Source organism: Lissotriton vulgaris, chromosome 2_1, assembly GCF_964263255.1.
Source record: "Lissotriton vulgaris chromosome 2_1, aLisVul1.2, whole genome shotgun sequence".
In the NCBI taxonomy this organism is placed as follows: domain Eukaryota; kingdom Metazoa; phylum Chordata; class Amphibia; order Caudata; family Salamandridae; genus Lissotriton; species Lissotriton vulgaris.
This window is the reverse complement of record NC_141687.1, coordinates 1,165,840,722-1,165,862,445: the sequence shown is the minus strand read 5'-3', so window position 1 is coordinate 1,165,862,445 and position 21,724 is coordinate 1,165,840,722. Positions and strand designations below refer to the sequence as shown.

At 42.5% G+C, this 21,724-nt stretch overlaps 1 protein-coding gene across 1 annotated transcript in view; it reads right to left on the bottom strand.

Moving 5' to 3' along the window:
- Positions 1-17,580, bottom strand: part of SLFNL1 (schlafen like 1) — a 74,068-nt gene extending 56,488 nt beyond the window's left edge. The window contains exons 1-4 of the mRNA XM_086958799.1: positions 17,279-17,580; positions 16,273-16,966; positions 14,453-14,479; positions 2,846-3,493 (exon numbers count right to left, since the gene is read on the bottom strand). Coding sequence (XP_086814925.1) covers positions 2,846-3,493; positions 14,453-14,479; positions 16,273-16,966; positions 17,279-17,580 — 1,671 coding nt within the window. The remainder of the gene's footprint in view (positions 1-2,845; positions 3,494-14,452; positions 14,480-16,272; positions 16,967-17,278) is intronic.
- Between the last annotated feature and the right edge of the window lie 4,144 nt (positions 17,581-21,724).

The window sequence follows — 21,724 nt, the reverse complement described above, 5'->3', positions numbered from 1 at the left end:
GGACATTAAAATCTCCACCAAGAATATAAGGCGGTGACTCCAATGTCAATATTGATTGCAACTTAAGTAAGTAGGTAGAGTCATCAATATTGGGACCATAAAACGAGGCACACACTATATCAATGTTATTTAATGTCATTTTGGCCACTAACCATCTCCCAGAGGAATCTGTATGAGTTCTCTTGATAGAGCAAAAAGTACCCTGTTTCACCAATATTGCTACGCCCCTGTTGTGCGAAGTCTGATGGGATACACTAAAACATTTTATCCAATGAACTTTGGAGAAGATTGAACGGCTTTCTGTTAAGCTCAAATGTGTCTCCTGCAAAAGACAGACATGGGCAGTGGACAGTTCCATATATTTAAGAAATAACTTTTGCCTTCAAGGGCACTTCATTCCATTAACATTCCATGAGGTGAAAATTGTCCGTCTGTCCCTTAATCCTTGGTTTCCTGCCATGTTCTCTGTCAGCCTGTATAGCTTGCATATCTAACTCCTCAACTCGGCACGGCATATTACAATCTAAGGTGAGATGAGATTGTTTTTTATTTTTCGCCCTATGCTCCCCACCCAGGTGACCCCCCCTTCTCCACAGACCCCGGTGCCTGTGGCCCTGTATCCCATGAGGAACCCTCCCTTCCAAAAGGCAGAGCCTATTTGGCTCCTCCTCCCCACCTAAGATGCGAGATCTTAATAAAACCTAGTTCCTGCAAATATCTCTATTGAGCGATGATATGTACTCTAAAAAGAAAAAAAAGAAATGTTTTACTTATCTCTGTTAAAATCTTCCCCCTACTTCTTCACCCCCTGCTCCTCACTGATCTTTACAATGAGAGCATCAGCCTCCTCTCCTGATTTTATCTGATACAAGCGATTATTCCACATCACCAGAAGATGTGAAGGGGACTTAAGCTGCACCTTAGCCCCCATCCCGTTTAGCTCCTCGAACCTTTTTCCCAACTCCCACTGTCTGGTGGCAGTTACATAGGAGATATCTGATTTAATTTGAAACGAAAAAGGATTAGAGCTATTGAATGCGATAGACCTTTCCTTTAAGGCCAAAGACAGAATCTGCTCCTTAACTGAATATGTTAAAAAGTTGACCAGAATCTTTCTTGGCTTTTGCCTGGCTGGGGTCCTTCGGAAGGGGTCACGATGCACCCTTTGGATTTCGTGAACTAGATCCACTTCTTCGACCCCTTTCAGTATTGTTCCCTTCAGCAACGAGATTACATATCCCTTAAGATCGGACCCTTCTAAAGCTCAGGGACATTTAGCAATTTTAGGTTGTTCCGCCTTGAATGTTTTTTTAAGTGTTCAATGTCTTCTTTCAGCTCTCTATTCTGAACAAACAATTTGGCCACCTCTGCTTCAGTAGATCGCATTGAGTCCTTCATCTTCGGGATTTCTTTTTCCATGGCTTTGGTTCTTAGAGTGACTTCATCTAGTCTCTTAGTCTCTTAGTTAGTGCTTCGCAGGAGGCTTGAATCGCTGCCTGATTTGCCTCTGAGGTTAAAAATCTACTGGTCATCTCAGCTTGATTATTCTCTGAGATAATGAATCTGCTAGTTATTTCTTCCTTCATTGCCAAAAGGATATCCGCTAATGTGGATGACGTTACATCAGATTTACTAGTTATTCCGGCAGTTTCATCGATAGTGGTGCCATTATCTACCACTACTCCTGCCGCTCCTTGTTGTTCTTGGTCGCCAGCACAAGGCCGATCCGTGGCGCAGCTTTCTGAGTTGTTAATTGCCAGTACTGAGTGTTTATTTGACAGATTTACTGCTGGGTGTATCGTCATCAGTACATCGACTGCTTGCTGAACACTAGTTATTTCATTAATCGTTTTGTTTACTGAATTTATGTTATTACCAGTGTTGGCAATGGTAGAGGCCCCCTGGCCTACTTTCTCTTTGGCTTTATCACCAAGATTTGATTGCGTGGGTGTTATTGAGGCAGTACTAGTAGCCATACCTTTGTAGTAGGTTTTAAGTGAAGGGGCAACTTTTATCTTGGGAGGTGAACCCTTATTGGCCTTCCCTCTCTTTCTACCAACAGTATCGTTTTTTTTAGCTTTGGCCTAAGCACCTTCGTCGGAGTTACAACCTCTAACTTTCCCCTGTCTATTGCTGGTTCTTACTTCAGAGATGGGAGGGGAGGCACGTGGGAGATATACTGGTTTCTCGTGTAAGGGATCCAAAACTAACCTAGCTTGGAGGGCGTACCTGGTAATTTTAAGTCTCTGAACCTCCTTTTGTGGGGCCAATGCTATACTTTCAATGTCCTCCAGCCCAGCAAGGCTACTGATGCTAAGCCCACCGTGTGCATCCATCCATCTTCCCACACCCTCAGGGACTCTCTCCCCCCTCTCCTTATGGACAGTAAGCCTCTCTATAGGATGCACTCTCCTGCAGGAATTCTTCTGTATCCTCTTATGGGGCGTCGACTCCCTACCTTTACATTGGCACCAGCTTTACCTCCCTTACAAAGACTCACTAATCTCTCTCGCTGACGGGGGCATTCTCCTCTCCACGCAAGGACTCTAGACCGGGTAAGGCGTTCTCCTGCCGTATACCAGATTTAGGGGAAAAAGGGAGTTTGTAGAGACTTTTAGCCGATTTTGTAGATCATTTCAGTGGTTATATTTAGCTGGAAAAGCTAGCAGGAACATTGTGGATAGCTTAGCCGTCGCATCTATTGGGGGAGCTGAGACGCAGCCGTTCAGCTGGCGGCCGCCATGTTCCTCCCCTCCAAAGTCTCAACTTTATGTGTATGTTGTGTTTTAAAAAATATATAATTGTGGTAACCAAAGGAAAGTAGAAGTAACTTAAAGTTTCTTACCTGCCGGCACCATTCTTGTATGGCGTTCCCTGACAAAGGTCCTTGAATGCTGCCGTCTCTACGCAAGTAGACTTCTCCTTGGTCAGTTTCATAAAGCAGAGGCTCATTTTGCTCTTTGGGGCGGTGAACTGTTAACCTGATCACTTTCAGAAATAGCCCAGTATCTTCAGCTTTGAGCACAGGGATGAATGTCAATGAGTAGGCGTCTGGAAAGAGAGGAGGTTTAAATCCTTTTAAAATGGAGTCCACTAGCAGCCGCAGGCGGTCCTCTTCCTTGTGGTTACAATGCACACCTAGGACAGCACCACTGTCCTCAACTCCAACAAACAGGCTACCACCTTCACTGTTGAGGAAGCCGCAGGTGTACTTGCGTATGTGGTGCTTGAAGGTCATGATCAGGTACTCCCCTCCTCCACGCTTGAATTCTACGTTCCTTGTTTCGCTGCCCAAGAGGGCGCCATAGTAGAAGTGCTCCTTGCCCTTGATGTGTTGTTTGACTATAGCACTTTCTGACTTTGTGCCAGCCACAACCCCTGACATTGGGTCTGTCCATTCACCCACAGGGAAGCTGGTTCCACTCCCAGACAACTTTAGTGACTCTTCGCCCATTTGACTTTTTTTAACAGATTTACGTTTAGATGATGTTCTCTGTGCAGAACATAAGAAAGAAATAAAAGACATAAGGATCAACACCCAACCATACAAGTTACAGTTTGATGAAAAGTAATACAAAACATTCTAACAGAATAGTTACTTATATCAAGTACCATTCTTCAAAAGTATTGGCTGGGGTAAGGAAGAGTAATGGTAATATTTGGTCCCTTTCAGACCATGAAATATACTACCATGTTATTTGACCTTCTTCGATTCTGAGAACTTTAAAGCAGTATAACATGAAACAGAAATATTACACCCACTTTAGTTGTACTGTTAAGTTAGAAATGTGTCAAGACAACATGAACAATATACGCCATCAATGTGTTTGACCTTCTTCCACGTTCATTATCATTTCCTGCAAAACTTTACCATCATTGTTTCTTTCTGGTTTGCCTTGCCAAATTCAAACTGGCTCAGGTATGTTTCGGGATCCTGCTATTTTTCTGCAATATCATACATTATTTATGCATATTAAATTAATAGGATAGTACTGTACAGTTCAGTAACATACATCAGTTTAGCTATTGTTTGTGAACGTTTCCTACCGCTATTTATCTCATTGAGGCATTTCTTTGATTTTCTGTGTGACAGTAGAAGCCTGAGTGGCTGCTATATAAACAGCAGACAATGAAGCTTCACCTATTGCTGAGTCTGTGGCGTGGACGTTGTTAGGAATCTGTCGGGGTAAGAGATTTAAAAGTATTCCCAGCAAAAAACAGACTGTTCTCTTCCCCATTTTTGTCATGCAGTATTACACATTTTTTAAGAGAAATTTTAAATAATTTTCTAGCAACATGGTGATTGCGTTGATTTTGAAGATTTGTGAGTTTTCGTTTTTCTAATTAATGAAAGCACTCATGCCAAATAGAGAAAACAGAGAAAAATGAATTAGCCTAATTTAGGGTTTGTTGGGTGTACCCCAATCTACGGTGTGGCAGATGTTACCACCCCAGAACACCTTGAATTGTGGACCATTGTATGTAAACTTTCCTGCTTTTGAAGCATGGCTTTTTAATCAAGGCAGTTTCCGCTGTCATGATGGGATCCATCAAAGGCAATTTTGTCCTTGATAAAAACCTTTCCAGATCCATCTCTTTAACTTCACTCCTCTGTGACTATACACCATTTCCTGGCAGTTTCTCCACTCTCTATTATGATTCTGGTCCTTTCCCCATTGCTTCCCACTTTGACCTCTACCTCTCCTTGAAACAAATTTAGGTCTTGTAAGCTAACCATCAAATTAAAAGTGCATGTTGATGTAGGTTTTTTACTAAAATGTATCATAAACACAATATGATTGACATGTAGGTTCTGATTCACAAAGTTAACTTACAATTTTTAGTAAGTTTAGGCAAGCTACTTTTCGGTATTCACAAACTGCACTTTTGTAGTCACACACATTTGTAGTCACTTTGGGGCCTGATTCATGAAGGTAACCATTTTTAGAAATTCACAAAGGGATTTTACGAGCAGTATCTTTACAACTGCAGGGTCTCTGCACTTGTGTTAGAGACTCCGCACATAAAAAAGATATTGCAGTGTAAAGATACTACTCGTAAAACTTCTTTGTGAATTGGGAAAAATCATAAACTCACACAAAAGTGTGAATTTACCTTTGTGAATCAAGCCCTTACTGTTTTGTAGTAAGTCAAGCACTACATATGGCCAACATGTGCTGCAACATTCTTACGTAGAAACTAAGGGTGGTAGGGATTTACTAGAAAAGTGTAAGTCACTACACAAGTGCAGTTTGTGAATATAGAAAGTAGTTCACTGACTCAGAAGTGTAAGTATCTACAAATGTGCAGTTTGTGAAAAGCACATTGTAGTACGTTTGGTACTGCTGTAGTACTACAAAAAGTACTACAATGTGCAGTTTGTGAATCGGGTCTTTATTATTTGACATATTAGACTTAGTCATATTTGTGTTCCCTTCATATCTTGCTCCCGGTACACTTAGGCAACTTTGTACACAGTGGGGCATATTTACAAGCCCCATTCACTACTAAAACGTCACTTTTGTTAACACTCCAGTGGCATCATGCCATTTCACATATTTACAAGTTGTTAACGCCACCTAGTATACCTGCTGCTTTTCGCCACAGTCCTCTGCTGTAAAGGGGCAAGCAATGGGTGTTGCAGTGGGCGTTCCACCGCAACACCCATTGCTTTTTGATGCTGCACCAAATTTACAAGGCTGGGGCAGTGCAAAAACTAAGGCCAGCGAATACCTGATCTTAGAATGGCGATAGGAGGAGAAATTATTAATTTCTCCTCGATTTTTGCTTTCTATGTATGCTGCATTCTGCAGCCCACATAAAAAGAGCAAAACACCTTTAATGATTGTGTATGCGCAGGAAGGTGTCCGTTCCTGCACATGAACAATCGCCCTCTGCAGAGGAGGCACCCTTGAAACATGGCGGCAGGGAGCCTGCGCTGGTGCTAGGCTGCTTTTTTAGCACCAGAGCTAGGGGAAACACAGGGGTACACAGTTTTGTATTGAATATGGCGCATCCCTTCATTTAAAAAATGTCTGAGCGCGGAATTGCCAAATTTGGCGTAACACCACGCTCTGACCAAGCGTTTTGAAATGTGATGCTTCTTTCCCATGAAAAACGTGATAATTTGCCCCTAAGCTTTATACAATGCTATGTTAGTGAAATCAATTGTCTGTACAGTGTGAACATGTTTCAGCAACTTGCTTAACGAATGGACCAGTTTTTGGATTCTAAAGAGCACCTAGGATGAGAACTGTATTTTGTGAATCTGTGGGATTGTGCTAAATAATTAGTTTTTAAATTGTATTGTTCTCTTTTTAATATGATTGAATGGGATAATGCGACCTTTTCTCTTTAACACCAAATGTTTGGTACTCTTTGTGTAATTTGTTCTAAAAGAGGCCACATCCTGAGGGTTGTGGACTCACTCCTCCTGATCTTTAGAAGGTCGGCCTGACCTTCGATTTGGACTTATTCTACTTGAGGTGAACTAAAGTTTTTCTGCTATGTTAATTATTGACATGATATTCTGAGCATCATGTTTTATATAGCAGTGATTTATTGATTGACTTCTAACAATTTATTTTGCTTTCTGAATGACTGAAACTTTTAATTAACCTTCATGGTTTGATAATAATACTTGTACGTCTTTACTGTGAAGCCTAATGTGTTTTATATTTAATTTTGAAAATTGTATTTAATATTGAATTGTTTTTAATGACCAGACACAGTAAAGAGCAACTAAATATTTTGGGGATTAACACCGCTTCCTATTCATTAGAGACATTTTTGATTTGACATACCCAGAAAATTGCATCTTCAGCTGCTAGGACACAACTTTTAAAGGTCCCTGAAAGGTTGGGACGTTTTCTGTGCGAGGCCGCAATGGTTCACAAGGAGGTCTTGCACAGAAGTGCTCTGCTGGGAATGGTAATGAGTTGGCTGGCGTGAACCCACTGGACAACTTGCTCCAGCTCCCATAATGGTTGGGTTTCCCCAGGTTGGGGCTAATAGGGCTCGGATATCGGGAACTCTGCTCAGGACCCACATTTGCGCTGGCGGCGCCCAGTGCGACAATCATTTTTGGCGCCCCCACACCCAATGACAGCCTCCTCGGATTCTTTTACTACCACGGGACAAAAGTGCCCCTCATCTCTCCAATCATAAGTTATTGCTAAACACAGTGCCTCCCTCCCCACCTGAGGTCGGCGCCCCTCCACAGTTCAGCGCCCAGTGGGGCAGGCACCAGTCACACTGCCCTAAACCCGGCCCTGACTCTGCTTTCTTGTGCCCCCCTAATTGGGATGAGGAAAGTAGAGAAGAGCACACGTCACCGCTGTCTGCTTTCGGCTGAGAAGATGCTACCATCCTCCTCAAAATCAAACCCTTGTTGGTTAAAAGTTGCTCACCATGCAATGCCCGTCTTTGAAAGCAGTATAAATATAATGTAGGCATGATAGATCTGCAGTTTCATGCCACGGGTTCGCAGCACTGACAGAAAGCTAGCAAGACCAAACAATTTTGAAAAGTCCACATCCAAGAAAAATAAAAAAGTGGTTATTTGCACTGATGGACAGACAGTCATCTACCCGGGAACCGTGCAAACTGCAGAAGGTTGTGTTAAACTCTTTACTTCATTACTTACAAATGAGACAAGCATTTACAATGCAATAGGTCTCGCATTTGCGAGAGTTTATGCTATTGGTATTGTAAATGACAATGCCTTTGATTTATCTGTTATGATAATTAACACGTAAATATAAGGCATTGCCATTTACAATGCCAATAGCTCAAACTCTTCTAAATGCAAGACCTATTTAATTTCAAAGAAACGGCCGCCATTGTCCCGGCCTGCTTGGAAAGTGAAAGCGCACACAACTCGCTGAATGTTGCAGGACAGTATGTTGTGAAAGAAAACAGTGCTTACAGACTAACTAAGATATACCATGTAACAACTAAGTAAAAGAGCCAGTCCTCGTGGGAGGTTACAAATGAAAGACAAGGCGGTACTCAGGAGGGACTAACAAGCCTATTAACAAATCACAAGCCAACATTTACAAAGGACAATGACACAAGCCAATGAAAAATATGGGCAGTGAGTGGGCGGAGCTTTAAGTCCATACGCAAAAGCGGCACAGACTCGATCTAAAAAAACTACTGGGGCTGTTTCAAAACAGGCTTGCTGGAGCAACGCAGAGCTGAGAGCCAGTTTTGTGTGTCTGAAGGGTGTTACGTGAACATTTAACCTGATATTTTTCTGAGTGGTGTTATATTTACAGTCAGCAAGAGGCTCCAAGTCTATCCCTGCTGCCATCCACACTGTAAATGAAACATACAGAAATGGATTTCCAATGTATAAATAAACAAGTCTATGGGGTATATTTATACGCATATTTATTTGCTCATACATACCGCTCTGGGCACCGAACTTTTCACATATAGCACTATCAGGCTGTGACAAATAAAATTTCAGCTTAGTTCCTACTTGAAGCTAATCCTATGTAGGTGAAGCTATACAAAAACTGCATAGCATAACCTAAAGCAATATAATGCCTCCTCTGAATCCAAAGCATTCAAACCACGGGCATAATTAACCTATAGTTAACCATTCTTGAACAGTGATGTTGCATTGAAGTCTGGTATTTGCTTTCTCCAAACACACAATGATGATGTCTACCTGGTTGTTTTATGAGTTTTGTAATACATGTTCTAGACGCAAACATATTTATTTGCAATGAGGGGTCAAATCCAAACCTAGATGGCTTTACAGGTCAATTACCATTTTAGAGTGAGAATTCCAGACATTTCCTGAAATACTGGTTGATGGTGTAAGTAAAATAGACCCTTGTGCCATTAAACAAGAGCAACTCACTGTCTTATGGGTGAGGACATATGTTGCCGCTGCACAAATGATCACCCTTGACATCAAACCTCAACATCTCTTGCCATTTCTGTCCCAGAGCCAAACTGTAACAGTGCTTGTGGCTCTCCACACCGCTTTTCCAGCTACAGTATTGATGGCAAGTGTGCACATTTAAGAATGAGTCAATGTGCAGCTAGAACTATTTGCTGGAGAGGGTCTATCTATCTAATCCAGCTACAGTGAATACATTCACTTTATGCAGTAAAGTAAGGAGGGTACTACATAAACGGTGACACTCCACATTCCCTACTTAAATCAAATAAATGAAAGGGGGTGAAGGCATAACTTGGAGTAAGTATATCATTACAATGACTAGTATGTGGCCAAATACCTACAGCACTTCATGGCAGTGACTGGCCTATGAGGGGGAGTTTAGGTGCACATTAAAATACTGGCTGGCCTCCGTGGGGGGTTGCAAAGGGTACATCGTGGCAGCTGCTGGCTAGTAGACAAAAATAATAGATGGGACTTGCACCGCTCAGATAATTTTTTTATTTTCCTAGAATGGTTTATTTTTTGAGTGCTCCAGTGGAATCGCTGTCTGAACCCCGCAGCGTAGATTATAACAAAAACTAATGCAAAGCAGCCCCTATGAGAGGGGAAGGCTCCCCCGTGCACCGCTTTGAAGACTATAAGTCTTATTGTCTTTACTGAATTTGATAAAGTTTACACGATGAATGTAGGTTCAAAGTTTTTTTATTGTTCTTTTATTTTCTTTATTTCTCAACTCATTATTTTCATGGTTGTGACCAATTGGTGCATATCCTCAATATATCAATATTGCCAAGATATCCTCCTCCCTGTTCATTATTCCCAATGCATTTCGGGCTTCCTGGCAGCCCTTTGTCAGGGGATTACTCTACAAGTAAAGAAAGTGGGTTCCCTTCAATGGTGGTATTCTAGAAAGTTACGGGTGCGCAATGCGCTGTTAAATGGTAGGTGGTACCGTTCATATCTAGTGCTCGATTCTACTGGGTGTGTGCAGTAAATTGTAACGCCACATAAAAGTCCCCTTTCAGTGTCCACTCACCAACGCGCCGGTTTAAACACCTCTTTTTACTTTTGCACTAAACTTCACGCTACCAGTCTTTCTGAAGCCTGGATACGTCGCGGAATAATTTAAGACCAAGTAAGTACCTCGTATGAGGACCCGCGTATATTTTCACCACCGCAGCAATGTTGTTTTAATACTGAGCCTAGACTTCGATTTTGTTGCAGGCTCAACAGAACACACCGTAGTCTCCGTGAGTACCCCGTATTGAGTAACGTTGTTTATGTGGCGTTACAATTCACTGCACGCACCCAGTAGAATCGAGCACTAGATATGACACGGTTTTAACATCACGATCACTAACACACATCACAACCGTTAATCACAGTCGTTAAGCGTATTAATCCAACCAAGCATGTACCTGAGTTTATATGTTCCATTGAAGCATGTTGCACATATGCACGTCAACCATATACCACAGTGCATGTCACAGAGGCTCACTGTAACCAGTAACACCTACCATTTAACAGCGCATTGCGCACCCGTAACTTTCTAGAATACCATCATTGACGGGAACCCACTTTCTTTACTTCTAGAGTAATCCCCTGACGAAGGGCTGCCAGGAAGCCCGAAATGCATTGGGAATAATGAACATGGAGGAGGATATCTTGGCAATATTGATATATTGAGGATATGCACCAATTGGTCACAACCATGAAAATAATGAGTTGAGAAAAAAAGAAAATAAAAGAACAATAAAAAATCTTTGAACCTACATTCATCGTGAAAACGTTATCAAATTCAGTAAAGACAATAAGACTTGTAGTCTTCAAAGCGGTGCACGGAGGAGCCTTCCCCTCTGATAGGGGCAGCTTTGCATTAGTAGCTGGCTAGTAGCATTTACACAGCAAACACAAGGAGATGATGGACGGAGCGCTGAAACTTTTCAGACACTCATCCCAGTCACAGATCTGGGTTGAATCCATCATCTTTCTTTATCTCACTTCTCCACCCCAGTTCAGGCCCAGTCATATGCAAATCAGTCTTGACCCTGTGCTTCATGGGAGCAGTCCAGCCAGAAATGTGCCAAGCCAGGTCTTCCCTGGACCGGAAACAAGCATCCTGGGACCGGTTTTGAGGTAACACCCCTTGTCAGCCAGGCTAGCTTTAATCCTGTGGCAAAGTGATCAAGGGACCCACGTCTGGGCATACCATGTACTGGGGTAAATGTTTGACATTGTGCAGCAGTCTGTCCATCAACTGTTCTTTTTGCATTTGTGATCCCAAGTGGGACGGTATGGCCAGACATGGGTCCCGTGCTCTCCATGCCACTGGACTCAAGCTAGCCTGGCTGATGAGGGGTGATGCCCCGAAACCGATCCAGGATGCTTGTTTCCAGTCCAGGGAGGACCTGGCCTGGCAGTTCGGGCTGGACTGTTCCATGAGGCACAGGGTCAAGACTGATTTGCATATGGCTGGGTCTGAACTGGAAAGGCATGGGGAGCAAACAATGGAATTAGGCCAAGATCTCTGTACTGGGTTGAATGTTTGACATTGTGCAGCATTTGGTCCATCAATTGTTCTTTTTGTAGTAGTAGCATTTACACACCTAGGGCAGATGACTGCATTGGCCTGCTGAAGAAAGTCTGATGCTTATTGCCGTGTTCAAAAGACTGTACGAGTGGGATCCTCTCATCCCATCACTGCACTGACTCACTTGACTCTAGGGGTATATATTAGCACTGGCTATCCTGTGGTGGGACAGTGCATAGGGCAAATCCCAGCATTGACTGTTCACCGGGCCAAGGAACAGTGAGTGACTTCTGAAAAGTATCAATGGCAGACGCTCCTGTCTAACACACTGGTGTCCCAGAGCACAGGGTACTATGTGCTGCAACTGGGGATCAAGTTAATTTATTTGCCTATTCCTCTCTCCAAGGGTACTGAGGGACAATCAAGGTTTACTTTGGGAACTGGAAGAGGGGTTTGAATTCTGAGACTACATGGCACACATAAATACACTCACTAACCTCAAGCTCTAGTCAGACCTATATTTTCTAAAGTTCTGAACGTTTGTTTACAGGTTAGGAGGTATGGCAGTCAGAATAAAGACCAGCAGAATGTACCCAGTTCAGCTAAGGCACCATATGCCACTATCCTCCTTGTACATGGTCTCCCATTTCCGACAGAGGACACAATAAGGCCCTTCAACAAGTGGCAATACCCTGGTGACACTTCCTTCTGTGGACACCACAAGCTGCATGTTGCTGTTCATTAAAGGCTGCCTCCAAAAACCTGTAGATGTCTGGCAGAGTTCAGATATTTACTTCTGCCAGCCTGCCCTGGTGGAAATAGGTTCTATTAGGGCGCAATCCACGTTCTCAGGTCCATCTGACATCCCTTCTTGGCTTCTAAAAAGCCCAGGGTAGACAATTCTGTGAGATGAACTCGGGCCTGAAAACAAGTGTTCACAGTGTTAAAGCGGGCGTCTGGGGAATGATGATAGATCTCAAAATCCAAGCACATGTCATTAGACTAAGAACCATTCTGGAATTCTATTGTTGGTCATTGTTAGAGAGGCAGAACGGGGTAAAGAGAAGAGGTTGCTTTTCTCCACGCTAGAGATTCTCTTTAAAGAAAGCTACACCTTTAGCTGCCAAAACCCCCTCGGTAAGACAAATAATGACCTCATTTACCAAGTAGTTTTGCTTCAAAAAAGACTACACAAGGCAACAATTTGCAGCAGCCCAGAGAGGCAGCTTTTGGGACCAGGATGCTGGGAGTAGGTGTTTTCTTTAAGGCTAGGGCTTGGCCTAGGACTCTGGAGAACCTTGGTATTGCAGCCTTCCTTGAAGAAGCGGAAGCAGTACTGCCTGGTGTGAGGAAGAGAGCTGAAGAAAAAAATAGCAATATCAAGTTATGAAGTCCAGGCAAACGTCATCTCAAGGGAGTGAACCAATCTGTAGCTTTGAGAACCTTCTGGTCCAGCTGGTTAGATCCCAACCCAGGAGCATCTGTGAGATCAGAAGTCTGAGGATCTAGATATAAAATTCAGCACTTCCAGTGTGGTGAACCTGCATCATCATTATCCCAACCAGTGCCATTCTTGTTCTAGGTGCCGTTAATATTACCTGTCCTATGGTTGCCCTGCCAACAAATATTCTTGACTGTGTCGAGAGTCTGTCAAGATAAGAGACTTTGAAGTTTGATTTGGCAAGGGTGCATACTCTGGGGCATACTTACAAGCCCCTATGGCCACAGGAATGTCACTTTTAATGACGTTTCTGTGGCAATATGGGCTTTGCCTTATTTACAAGGCAGCGTTAAGCCAAGTGGCTTAACGCTGCCTTGTAAATAAGGCACCCTTTCATGCTATACTTAGCGTGAAAGGGGCACACAATGGGTTTTGAGGTGGGCATTCCACTGCAACACCCATTGATTTTGATGCTGCCCCATATTATGAGGGTGCCGTAAATATGGGGCAGCGCCAAATTAAGACCAGGGAAAACCTGGTCTTAAACAGGTGAAACGAGGAGAAATGCTTTATTTTTCCTCGTTTTCGCTGTTTCTATGTGTGCTGCTATGGCCAGCATAAATAGAAACAGTAAAACACCCTTGATTGTTTATGTGCAGGAAGGTGCCCCTTCCTGTACATAAACAATCATTAAAAAAATTATGAGTTGCAACTTCTATGTGCGCTGCACAAAGCAGCAAACATAGAAATTACAAATCACCATTTCAGATAGTTTATGTGCAGGAAGGGGCACCTTCTATAGCCATACCTCACATAGCCCCATTAACTTCACACCAACATTTTTTAATTGGCCAGTTGACATTTGGGACATTTATTCTCGTTTTCGCAGAGGGTTTTTAGATATCCTGAAATTTGTGGCATATTGATGGAAAATCAGTCCCTTAAGTTAAAACTGGCTGAGATGTTTAACATTACACCCAGGAAGGCTGAGAACTAGGACAGGTGGCAGAAATATTACGGCTAACCTGATAGACTGTAACTTCCCATCTGGATCTTCTGTCCCATCGACTTGTTCTTGCAAAAAGACTGTATTAAACCTTACTATTTAAGCTCAATAAGAATATTTGGAGTCATATCATATCCTACGTGGTGCCCAAATATGTTTTTGGTGCTCACCAATACTTCTACCTTTCCTATTCGTATAGGAAGACCGACTCTTCTTTGAAGATATATCTTTGAGTATTGTCTTTATTAAGTGCAATTTATTTTGCTGTACATCATATGAGTTTCACCACTGTGCCACCTTTTAGGGTTAAGACTGGTTATTGCTTACCAAGTAGAGTCAAGTGTACAAAGTGAGTATCTTGGTTATTCAACCAGTGAGGCCTGTAGCCATGCAAGACCAGTGGCCTAATGACAGTACTCACAACCTATTGTATAAGTACTTAACAGCTGATACAGACCAGTCAATCAGTGATTGCACTAGGACCCAAGAAAAGAGCTCTCATACATGCACTCTACTAATTTAGAGCCTCATTATTCCCTGTGGGTGTTCCCATGCAGCACTCATGGAATCTGAAGCATGCCCAGACTTACGAGAAATCTAAATCCTGGGAATGCGCCAGATTCTAATGCCACCCCAGGGGTGGCGTTAGGGCGGCACAACAATGACAAATGGTTTCATTTCTCCTAATTTTTCCCAATTCTATGTGTGCTGTATTTTGCAGCACACATAGAAAAAGGAAATCAGCTGAATTGATTGATTTTGTGCAGGGAGATGTCTCTTTCTGTACAAAATCAATCAGCCCCGCAACACAGGCACCCTTGCACCATGGCACAAGGGTGCCTGTGTTGGCCCATTGCAGCCCATTGTGTGCTAGCGCTGGGGGAAAGGGCAGGAATGTGGCGTATCTTATAGATACGGTGCATTCCTGCCCTTTTCTTTTGCACGCAGGACAGCTCAGCAAGATTCCTTGTGGCGCTGCCCTGCGACAAAACCTCATAAATGAGGCACTTAGGGACATATTTACAAGGGAAGTGGCGGAGTGAGGCGTTACCCTTCCTGGATTAACGCCTCACTCTGCCACTTCAGAAACGCAGGGTTGCACCATATTTACAAGAATATGTGCAGGTCTGCTTTTCCCCCCGCACTGACGCTAAACGTAGGAGCCTAGCACCAACGCAGGCACCTTTGTAACATTGTGCAAGGGTGTCTGCGCCCAGGGGAACATTGTTTATGTGCAGGAAGGTCCCCTTTCTTGCACATAAACAATCTTTAAATGCTGTTTTGTAACTTCTATGTGTGCAGCTTAATGCAGCACACATAGAAGTTTCCATGTGTGCTTCACAACGCAGCACAGCCAAAACGAGGAGAAATTAAACATTTCTCCTCGTTGCGCCAGGGTAAGACCAAGTTTACCCTGGTCTTCATTTTGGCCCTGGCTCCTATTTACGCCACCCTTGTAAATCAAGGGTGCTGCAGTGGAACGCCCACAGCAACACCTATTGCCCTCTCCTTTCACACTAAGCATAGCGCGAAAGAGGACCTTATTTACAAGGCAGCGTTAAGTGGCTTAGCACTGCCTTGTAAATAAGGCAAAGCCCCTATTTCCACAGGTACGTCGTAAAAGTGACATTCTCGTGGCGATAGGGTCTTGTAAATGTGCCCCTTGGTGTCCAATTTACCTCACCACGGTCATAGCCTGAAAGAGCCTGTGTAACATCATCTGTGCAGCATCTAATCCTAGCAGGTCTCCCTTCCATGGAAAGCTCAACAACACTCTGGGTCGGATTGCGAGTTTGGTGGACAGGGTTATTCTGTCACAAATGTGCAGGATATCCCGTCCACTGTATTACAATTCCATTATTTCTTATGGAACTTGTAATACGGCAGATGGGATGTCCGTCACATTTGGAATGGTGTATCCCACCCACCAAGCTCGTAATCAGGCCCTCTGTCATCATGCTTTTCTGCCAGCCAAAAACCAGATAGGATTTTCAATGTTTAAGTCAGCAGTGTTATGTGCAACTTTAGGCATTGTCATCCTTCATTTTCGCAATAGTTGTCATTTTTTCAGAACTGTGGCCTATAAATACGAAGAACTGGATCCAAGCATAGATCAACAGATTTTGGAATGAATTCCTTAGGAAGCCTGATTGTCTTTAGTTTGTTGGTTTGTCCTACTAGTCACACTATATTGAATCCTACAAACATCATAAAGTAAATGTTCAAGCCTTAACAATAAAATATAAGATAATATGGCTGATTGTTTTGGCACACACATACCCTCTCAGAATGATAGTTTTGTGACACACACATTTCCATCAAACATGTCTTGGGTGGTGTATTCAACAGAAATGTTTACTTGACTGTCAAGTGCTCACCTCTGTTATTGGAAAATTACTCTTGACCTCGGATACCTTCAGTGTTTTCCCTTTCTTAACTAACTCCTTGAGCAGGCTTTGTTCCAAGTTCGAAGGATTGTGGAACTGGGTCATGACAGTTTGGTAACTGCTTTCGTTCTCCAGGTGGACAAAGGCATACGCATTTTTTCCCTTTTTTATGATCTCTATGTCGTGCCTCTGCAGGTTCACACTGATACCAGCTAGTATATCCTTTAGCATACAAGTCAGGACCTCTTTAGAGAAATGGGAATTCAGATTGCCCACAAAGAGAGACAACGTGCTTGGCTTGTCCGACAGGCTTTCTATGAGTAATTCATCTGTCTGTGGATCCTTTTTTGGCAGGAGATTTGCTGATGTGTCCTCATTTAACAGCTCCTCGCTTGATACATCTTCACTGGGTGCATGATCTTCTTGTTGGGCTTCACTCAGCAGAATGTCTGTCTTTAGTTCCTCCCCTGACTGTTCTTCTTCATGAAGATTCTTAGTTGACTGGTGCTGTTGCATTGGATCTACTTTTAGCACATCTTCTGTGGACATTACTCCACTTTGTACAGGGATGTCCTGCTCTGGAATATCTTCTTTCGATAAGCCATCTTGTGATAGGTTATATTTTGATAACTCCTCTTCAACCAGGTCACTCTTCAGGGTTTCTTCATTCCATAGGTCTTCCTGGAGTAGATCATCAGTTTCCAGTTGTTCATTGGCTAGGCCTTCTTTTGTTAAGTCTTCCTTGGGTAGTTCTCTTGATTGATGCTCCTTGGGTATTTCTTTAGCTAGGTCTTCGCGCAGGAGGTCTTCTTTTTCCAGGTATTCATTGGATAGGTTTTCTGTTGCTAAGTCTTCCCTGGGTAGTTTGCTTACTTGATCTTTCTGGGATAGGTCTTTTGCTAGGTCCTGCCTGAGTAGTTCTTCGGTTGCTAGATATTGATTGGGTATGTCTTGTGCTGCAAAGTCTTTGTTGAGTTGTTCACTTGCTTCTTCTTTCTTCAGTAGTTCTTTTGCTAGATCTTCCCTGAGTAGGTCTTCTTTTTCCAGGTATTCTTTGGGTAAATGTTCTGTTGTTACGTCTTCCTTGGGCAGTTTTCCTGCTTGATCTTCCGTAGATAGTTCTTTTGATAGGTCATCCCTAAGAAGGTCCTCTGTTAGGTCATCTTTGGGTAAGTCTACTTTTGGAAGGTTTTCTTTCAATTGGTCCGAAGCTGATGGATCTACTTGGTAGACATCTTCTCTTGATAAGACCTCTCTTTCCATGTTTTCCATGTTTTGCAAGTCATCCAAAACGTCCATCTTTTAATCTAATGCAGAGAAATAATAAATATCTCTGAATTTGTTGATATTATTTCAGTCTATTATGTGAAACAGATTAAATTGTCTTTTTCATTGTAAATGTGTGAATGAATATATGTGTCACATGGTGACATTTTCACACTATATTTAACTGGGACAACCCCTGTCCACAGTGAAATGGGTTAAATTGTAAGTAAAGCAAAAAAAAGATTCTCTAGGGTTAGTTTGCAGTTGTTTGGCACATTGGCCAAATGACCCTATATAGAGACACAGTTGGAGGTTAATGCTTACCTTGCATTCCTTCAATAAGAGATGTAGAAATAAAATATAACTCATTCCCCATTGAACAGACAGGAATAAAGCAAACTTTCAGTTCACAAGCATTTGTATTGCTGTTGAATGGCAAAAATGTGGTTAAAGAAAGATCATACATAGGTATTGATGGGATGTCTAAGAAATTATCCTAAGTACTGATGGCATAGTGCATAGAGAAAATGCACAAGTGAGTGAATATGTGTCAAACACACTATGTGAAAAGCTGAATCCAAAGGCAAGGAAGCAAAAGGTAGTATTTATCAGTACGCCTATTTGATTGTTCAAAAGACTTTGTTCAATGTGATAGATATTGGCAATGTGTCTCTTGTGGCAGACGTTCATGTGTCTCATCAGGACAGGGAGTGATGTCAGTGAAATACCCATCTTACCTGAGAACAAATAGAGGGAGGCAAATATTGTCCAATTGGTCAATCTGTGGACATACATTAACAGTCATATACAATCACAAAGCTTTACTGACTTAGAGCAGCCACTCAGTTGCTAAACTGGGGAACTAAAAAGTTCCCAATCAGAAAGAGAATGACAAGACAAATCAATTGTGAGTCCCAAGTGAAAAAGGCAACAATAATCTTATCACCACTTTTCTGTCAGGTTAAATGAACAGAGTCACACTGTATCAATCAATCAACAGTCACACTGTAGTGCTAAAGATTAGAAATATGTAAACCATACGAAACAGTGCTTTTCCTTTGTGGCTTACTCCATGAGTAATTGGAACCACAGAAGACACAAAGTCAGTCATAACCAGCTAAAACAGAGGGAAAATATATGCCAATTCCTCATTTTGATATTAAAATGGGGCTTTAAATGCCTGGAACTGGAAAAACACATCCGTAAGAATGGCAACTTTTCACTCCTGTCACTGAAGAGGAGAGGTTCTTTGTCTGCAAAAAGTGTCATCACTGGTAATGACTAGAGTCTCTTCAATGGGAAGGTATGCATCTGAAAAAATGGTTGCTATTTGAAACTGAAAGTCAGGGATAAACTGCACCATGGGAAACAGTTTGTGCATGGCCAGATTGGCCTACAGTGCATTTACAATTCATGCCTTTACAATCCATCTTTACCACGCAATGCCTTTACAACTCAAAGCTTTTACCACGCATGCCTTAACACAAATGTTCCTTTACCATGCATGCCTTTACAATGAAAGGTAAGTATATTTAAGGGTAGTTTATCCAATATATATATATATATATATTATAGCAAATGATTTGCCATTGTTACAAGACCTGGAGGGCCTACGATTGGAACAATCGCTTTCACAGAGTCCTAGCACCCTGTCTACGGTGGCCACTGGTGGCCTGACGAACTTTAAACCACGGTCAACATATACACCACAGATGGTGCATGACAACATTGACATTTTTCAAGAGGCAGCTGTCAAGGATATCAAGGGCCTATATGAACAAACACTTAAGAGCAACAAGCACAAACACAGACGCAACCGCAAATACACTGATTTGGTGGCTAAAATACAGAAATGTGGGAATGTCATCGTACGTCAATCCGATAAGGGGGGCAATATTGTACTGTGTGCAAGAGATCTCTATTTGGAGGAGGCGTTACTACAGTTGAATGACGCCTCTTGCTACAGACATTGTGATGTGGCGGCAGTTAAGAAGTCCCAATTAACTTTTTATTCTATGCTGATGGGGTGGAGATCATCGGGCCTCATTAGCATGGATGAATTGAAATATCTCAAAAATGAACACCCCATTATGCCCGTCCTTTATTTGATCCCCAAGGTCCACAAAAACCCCAATAAACCCCCTGGCAGGCCCATCATCTCTGCATGTGGGGGACTTTTGGAAAAAATAACTATCTATGTGGATGCATTTTTGCAGGACTTTGTGTGTGGATTGCCCTCTTACATCCAGGATTCCAGTGATTTTTTGAGGAAAATCAATGAACTACAATGGGATCCAGACTATTTGTTAATTACGCTTGACGTCACGGCGTTGTACACAAGTATTGTACATGTGGATGGGTTGAGGGCTGTTTCATACTACTTGGGTCAACGTCCGATTGAGTTGGTTGAACACAACAAGATGTTACTGTCTATGATCAGTTTCTGCCTGAATAACAACTTCTTCATGTTTAATAAACAACATTACCAACAGGTCAGGGGAGTAGCCATGGGGGCCTGTTTCTCTCCTAGTTATGCCTGTATTCATATGGGATACTGGGAGAGACAGGTACTCCATGGTGAGCACTCAGCTATTTGCAGGGATCCCATCGTTCGGTGGTACAGATACATCGACAATGGTTTTATGATCTGAAATGGCACACACTCACAGGCAGATCAATTAATTGCACAGTTAAACATCAACAACTATAACCTGGCATTTACTTCCAACATCAGTGAACATCAGGCAACTTTTTTAGATGTTGCAATTGAAATCAATAATAGCCATTTGGAAACAGCTTTGTTTAGGAAGCCCACGCCGGGAAATACAGTACTGCACACCAATAGTCACCCTCCTCCACATTTAATCAGGAGCATCCCCTATGGGGAGATGCTCAGGATTAGAAGGGTCTGCAGCACTGAAACCCAATGTAGTGCAGCACAACAGGCCAGTAAACTCAGGTTTCTGGCCCGAGGATATAGTGAAAACATAGTTGTAGCTGCTATACGCAAAGCCAACGCTCTCCCGCGTGAAGTTGCCTTACTTCACAAAAAATCCCAAGTTCCAACTGTCATACCCACGCAACAACCTGTCAGACTGATATGGTCGTTCAATAGCCAACATGGGGCACTCAGAAAGATTGTCAACAAATACTGGGATCTAGTGAGATGTGATCCAGTTATTGGCAATGCCATGCCTAGGAAACCAGCCATCACCTATAGAAGGGCCTACTCTCTACAAGACGCTTTAGTAAAATCCAGCCCAGAACTAGAAACAAGCAAGGATTGGCTGGCGGGTAGTAGAGGTTTCAGAAAGTGCTCTACTTGCAAGGCATGCTCCCATGGGGTCAATAGAACAGAATATCTGACCCCCTTTTCTGAAGTCCCTTGTAAGATCAACAAAAAACTAACCTGCAAGAGTGAATTTGCAGTATACGTGTTGGAGTGCCCATGTGGCTTAAGGTATGTGGGTAGCTCCAAGCTACAAGTCCACAAACGGGTTCTCCAACACCTGAGGGCTATTAATACTAACGACCCAGTATACCCGGTGGCTAGACACTTCAAGGAGTATCACAACAGTAACAGCACTCTGTTAAAGTACTATGCCATTGATGCAGTAGCACCCCTGAGAAGGGGAGGAGACAGGGATGGTGCACTTAGGAAGTTGGAAACGAGATACATTTTGATGTTGGACAGTAAGGCACCACATGGGCTTAATGCTTCGGAAGACTTTTACATCTGTCTCTGAGCAAATATCTCCTTTAAAACTAGCTACGCCATTCTGTGTTTGCGTTATTACTTGATAAATGCCGACTTACACGCACAATGGACACAACCTGCTGCAATACCAACTGGTTGTTGTAAGGGTTTGCATTTACTTTTAGTTGTGGATTGGTTTGTGGAACCTGCCATGATTTGTGTTAGGCTGTCAGACTGGGATCAGTCTGTTTAACATCTTATCTACGCAACACAAATCTATGTTAAACCAAAAAAAAGTTTCTTTAAATAGAAAAACACAAAAAATGTTTTTGTTCTTTTTGGGAATACTGTAATTAGGTATTGGTGAGGGTGTTTCATTTTTTAAAAAATGAGATCTTACATCGATCATCTATCCCCACCATCTATTACATACACTATTGAGCACTTTATTATCATTTTCTTCACTGATTCCTCCAGTAG